The following is a 5870-nucleotide window of genomic DNA, read 5'->3' as shown; positions in this document are numbered from 1 at the left end:
CAAGAGGCACTTTGCACAAAAGTCATTATATGTCACAACAGGAAAAGCTGCCTCAGCTTCAGGGTCACGGTGTTGTTTGTGTTTGCTCACTGTCACACTGTCATGGCTTCCTGGGACACATGGAGCCATCGCTAATGTTGTCAACACCTGTGCTTTTCCTGCAAGTCATAATGTCTGTTATATAGTCGTTTAGATGTCAAGTAATTAGTTAAATGGAGATCAACAGTGTGTAGAATTAAAGGGACATTAATTGACTGTGGTGTGAATCCATTTGTATCTGAAGACAAGGAAATACTCCGAGCAACTGAGTCACTGAAAAGCACAAGTCAGGGAGTGGGTACACATAATTTTCACCATCACTGAATCAGTGAACCAGTCAGTCTTATTCACTATCCTGCTTAAAGTTAAATAGGAACATCAATGCTACTGTCATATCTGTTCATTAAATGCAGGAGCAGTTGCCTAATTTTGTTGAGTAATCAGCAGAGACTCCAAGTTACTACGCCTCGGCCAAGAAATAGTCCGGCACATGTTGTATTGGTGTTATTATTTTTACTTGTTAATTGATGAGCGTGAGATGTGCTGGTAAATGGATTTTGTTGCCATCAGACAGACCCAAGCTAGCTTTTTTCCTCCTATTCCTAGGCTTTATGCTAAGCTAAGCTAATTGGCTGCTGATTATGACTTTAAATGGAAAATGTGTGGAGCCCAGAGCAGGCCATCCTCAAATACTGAATAACTGTGCAAGGAGACCGGAGAAGGAGGCCACCAAAAGACCTGTGACAATTCCAAGCTTCAGAGACTTCAGAGTGCGTCACAAGTCAAAGTGGCAAAGAGAAAACCACTCTTAAAAAATACAAAATATTTATGCGCCACAGTTTGCCATAAGCCATGTTAGAGACTCTGAAGTCAGCTGGAAGAATCGTCTGTGGCCTGATGAGACCAACCTGTCTGCACATTGTCATGAATATAGCATCCCCACTGTGGACTGAAGTATGCACCCGTGCAATGTGGGCAACTGCCCCAAGGCTCCGGATCCTGGGCCCCCAAAAGCCCCAGATTTTCTATCAGGTTTCATGTGTAGAAATCTCCTACAGTGCCAGTCAAGAATTTGGACACACTTTCCCATATCAGAGTCTAGTTTTAAGACTTTAGCTATTCAAATCTGACAAAACTATTTCAGGTCAAAGTTCACTTAAAAGCTTCCTCCAGAGCTTTTACCTGTATCACACAGTCTTCATTAGAGTCTTGTTAGTTGCCATGGAGATGGATGTGGTCCAGCAGCAACTTTTTGCCCCCAACTTAACGGCAGGTTAATCCAGCCATGCCTGTGAAGATAGAGGCTAAAATGAATGCAGCAAAAATGCTAAATACAGATGTGAGGGGGCGAATACTTATTGTATAATTTATTATATAATAATACTTAATGTGCAAACTAATCAGTTTGTTTTACTGTGAAATTAAAGCATCCTTTTCTTTTTCCGTTCAGTATCATAGATCATTTTTAAAGGAAGTGTAAACTGAGTGCTATAGAAAAATGATGTAAAAACTGTGAAAGGACTCGTTATCTTTGTCTGAATTACCTGGGAAGTTCTGGTAAAGCAGATTAGGGCCCAGACACCAGTGTCTCACTCTCCATTTTTCAATCCCTCATGTGCTCACACATTAAATGTGCTCTGCCAGAGCAGAACAGTGACATCCAGTTAATGGATTTTAACATGGAGGTGCTGCGCTGACAGCAGCAGCATCCACACATCTGAACGTCACCTACTGAGATAGACCTAAAATAAGACTGTGGTGTGAAACTGGTCCGAAATTTGCAGCTCACATCTTGTCAGAGACTCACATGATTTTTCCCTTCGAGTATTTAACACATATCTGAAAATCTGATGAAAAATGCAGCCGGCGGTGAGGAACATCCTGTAACTCTCAGTCAGGTGTTTCCCATAAAGTTGAAAGCTCTGAGTCAGAGATGTGTGGCTGTGCGTCGGAGCTTTCTGTGATGTGTGATTTCTTAGTCCTGGAATAGCAGAACGCTTCCCAATTGCTACTTAATGCTAATGAGGGTTTTATGAGTCGTGATCAAGAGCTCAGTGGCAACGTGTTCAGTCAATAGCGCCTCCTCTTCTGAGCAGAGCCTCGGCTTATGTGCCGACCCCAGCAAATTGACCCAGAGATTTATACAGCTATTTTCTAAAGGTCTCCATTTGTGGGCCTACAGTCAGGGCGGCGAATTAGTGTTTCAATGGATTTCACTTTCAATTTGAATGCCGAGTGGTTGGGACATGGTCCTGGCCATGGGGAGGCCATGGGTAATGAACTCCTTTGTGTTCTGCCGCTCAGAGGATCAAATGCTGCAGGTTGTGAAGAAAGATGATTTCCTTTAGCTGCCATAGGTGGTGAATCCTATGGGTTTATCCACCCTTCGCTGGAAACTGCACTCTGAGGACCCCTTTTCACCAGGCACTGGCTTTATTTAAGTGTGATCGCTCTGTGATTCAGTAGTACAACAGCTGTAAATCCTCCCAGGATGCATTAATCTCCCCACATGCTCCTTTATTAGCTAAAACTGGTCAAGGGACATAATCCAAGTGAAGTTTCCTGTAGCAGAGAGGTTGCTAATTAGTAGCTATTGGCAACTTGTGGAACCAGTGATTATAGATGGACAATTAAGCCAAGCTGGCGGATGGTCTCCTCTTTGGGGAAATGTGCACAGCAGATTTGTTGCTCATATGGATGTTCATGCTTGAGATCTGGTCATGTTTTTATTGACAAACAATTGGATGGATGGAGCTGATCACATAAGGAGGTATTAAAAAAAAAAAACATTTGTGTGGAAGAATTAGGCAACACAATAGAATGTAAGAAAGAGTTTATTTCAGCTTAAATCACTCATATTCTTTTCTTCATTTTTACTGCTTTTGCCATACATATGCAGTATAAATATACACCAATATATAAACTGGATTCACTGTAGTAGCGAAATGTGTATAGCATTGAGAATTACTATTAGCTCATTGGTGATTTTCTTTTCAATACAAAATTGACATGCCACAGAAAATGTTATATCAACAAGTTGTTGGGGTGACAAAATGCACTACACACAGTTCGTTTTCTTATCCAGTTTAACTCAAACAAAACAGTCAAAGGGCACCAGCCCGAAACAGACAGCAATGGTGAAAAATGATAATCCTGTTGTGACCTTATCACCTGCTGACACCCACAACCCGATGCAGGGAGCAGTTAGATGGGTGACTTCATTACTCAGCACTTCAGCCAACACCTCTCAGCCAACTCTCACAGGCTCTCCACTTCATCCAGTCGCAGTCTGACAGTTTAGTGTCGCACAGTGGCCCCGTGGAGGAGGAGGAGGAGGTGTGAGCTGTTCAGAGAATTATGGCCAGCCAGCCAACGATCATGGCGACGCCCCCCATGGGAGCCACCTTGCGTAGACCGGGGTCCCCAGTCAGAGCCTGGTGGTACAGAGAGCCACAGAACATCCCCATCCCTGCTATCAGGAGGGTACCAGCCTGTAGACATGGAGAGACGGGAGGCACATGAGCATTTACAACTACTACTGTATTTTTAATACAATTAATACACTTATACAGATAGATAATATTTGGCCTGTTTTCAGACTGTTGTCAAATATAGCACCAGAAGCTAACAGAATTATACTCTTTGCATCTCCAGGTGTGTTTGTTTAATGGCACCCACACAAGAAGAAGATGCTTTGTAAGTCTTGGAGATAGCAGATGCAACTTTTCATTTTCTCTGAAACACAGGTAAACATAAAAGTAATAAGGTAAACTGAGAATATGCAGGCTGCAACTAGCGTTGGTGGATGAGGCTGTTCAAACATTAAGGGAAGATTAGTTGACAGTCTGTAACCTGCACTGCCAATTTTATTAGTCATAATGTAATAAAACCTCGGTTGCTAGCAAGAAAACAGCATCCTCTGTAATTACAGCCCAACGAGTGCTGATTTTCTGAGGGGGACGGACAGGAAATGGCAGAATGACACTATCACACTAATTCAATTTTAAAGGACGCTCAAGTGCATCCAGCCCTGAGAGTTGGGATTTGACTTCCATACTCACCACAGCAGGTTTGCCAGAGTGGGCAGCACCCAGCAGGGCCAAGCTGTGATAGAAATGATACTTGTTGGCAGTTTCAAATAGCTGGAGAGGCAGACACACACACAAGGAGAGAGAGAGAGAGAGAGGCAGAGAGAGCTTTCAGAAAAAAAATCTTCTCTCTTTAATCAGTCGTTATTTTACTAATTCAGAGTCTTTCTGGAAAAGCTCGATTAGGCTAGAGGATACTTCGTGAGTCACCAGTGTAAAAAGGACATAGCTTACCTTCACATACCTGTTACATCATTTTCATTGGTCAGGCCAAGTTCTCTAATCGTGCAAGGTACAGTCTATCACATCAGACCGAGGGATGTTGCCATTGTTGGAGGAAAATCTCAGGACTTAAACATGCCTGACATTTTTGAAGCTTCCACATCCGAGTTTTGGCTTGTGAGAAAACTGGCACCTGCCTACTATGTCTGCTACTGTAATTCCCACTAAACCAAATCCAATCTTGTGTCATTTCAAATATATTTGGATTAAAATCCATTGAGTGAAGACTGTACAATGAGACTGCAGCAATGATCAACTGGAGAGGTCAAGGAAAAAAAATACTTTAAATATTAGAATTTCCTATTTACTTACCACTCTCTGGTAATCATCTGGGTCTTTGTTTTTGAAACCTAAAATGAGATATGGAACAGAAAAAATATGTAAGTAGGACATGGTATGGCATGTTATTCTGTAGATGACCTGATGCCTTATGAAGCTTGGTGTTGGTTTAGACTACCATGAGTGCTTGTGGACCCTGGCACAGTGCATCCTCTCAAGTTGTCAACCATAATGCAGTGTTGTAAGACGGACAGCCGGGTCAGAAGCGCCCTAATATGAGCCAGCCTACTGTCTCATATACTCATTTTTAAGGGTACCAACAGAAAAAACAGTAAACGCTAACTTGGACATTTGACGGCCATTGACCCACTCCTTAAATAAGCCTTCTTCCACCATGACACTGTAGGAGCAGGTCACCTTGATTACTAAATTGTTTATTTTACTAAGATAACGTACATCATGGTGGCTATTTTAGATGCCGAATAAACCAGTAGCATATTACACATTAGCATCAAACATGTTTTCTTCTCATAAAACAACACAAATGTGTCGATCAGGGAGCGAACCTTAAATTTGCATCTTTTGGGACGGAGGCTGGCCTAGTAAGCGTTGACATAACAGTCCTTCCTGGCTCTGTTTACTTTTCGGCTGAATGAAAACACCCATGCATGAGTACCGAGTGTAGGCTTCTGTGAAGTCCCTACCGTGAGCCCCGTACGCCCCGGCTGCCACCGCCGAAGCTCCCGACAGAGCCGCCAGCCTCCGGACAATGACAGACGCGCTCATGTTTTGTAGCTGCGTGTGTGCCCCACAGGCGGAAGACTGACGGTTATGCTGCCTTCACTGTCTTTTTCTGGGCCCCTGCTTCTGATTTGCGGCGTTAACGGTCCCATAGTTGTGTCGTCCTCGTGAATGAGGCTGAACAAAAGTAAGTAAAATGCTGCAGTGAGAGTGATGTGACGGAACATGGCGCCAAAGTGCTGAAAGAGCATATGCACACCAACTTTTTACAAATGTGCGTTTTATCTCATCAATGTTTGCATGTATTAATTGTTTAATTAATTCCGAAATTCGTGATGAATTAGGGCTAAAACAACAAGCAAAGCCTATAAAGGATAGTAAACAATTACCTCATAAAATAACACGACGCATTGCCATCTCACTTCTTGAGCATTACAACAC

The 5870-nt window shown here is 42.8% G+C and overlaps 1 protein-coding gene across 1 annotated transcript; it reads right to left on the bottom strand.

The window, feature by feature from the left end:
* Positions 1–2855: 2855 nt before the first annotated feature.
* tmem256 (transmembrane protein 256) lies at positions 2856–5549 on the bottom strand. The gene is made up of 4 exons (XM_071477912.1): positions 5393–5549; positions 4722–4759; positions 4101–4181; positions 2856–3530 (listed from the first exon to the last, which is right to left on the bottom strand). Exons 1-4 carry the CDS (start codon positions 5472–5474, stop codon positions 3387–3389), a joined length of 345 nt encoding a protein of 114 aa, XP_071334013.1. The 5' UTR covers positions 5475–5549; the 3' UTR covers positions 2856–3386.
* Between the last annotated feature and the right edge of the window lie 321 nt (positions 5550–5870).

Source organism: Trachinotus anak, unplaced genomic scaffold (genome assembly GCF_046630095.1).
Source record: "Trachinotus anak isolate AG129_WGS33_773 ecotype Australia unplaced genomic scaffold, CSIRO_AGI_Tana_v1 ptg000005l, whole genome shotgun sequence".
NCBI classification, from domain to species: domain Eukaryota; kingdom Metazoa; phylum Chordata; class Actinopteri; order Carangiformes; family Carangidae; genus Trachinotus; species Trachinotus anak.
The sequence above is the reverse complement of the archived record's forward strand: the minus strand, read 5'-3'. Positions and strand labels throughout refer to the sequence as shown.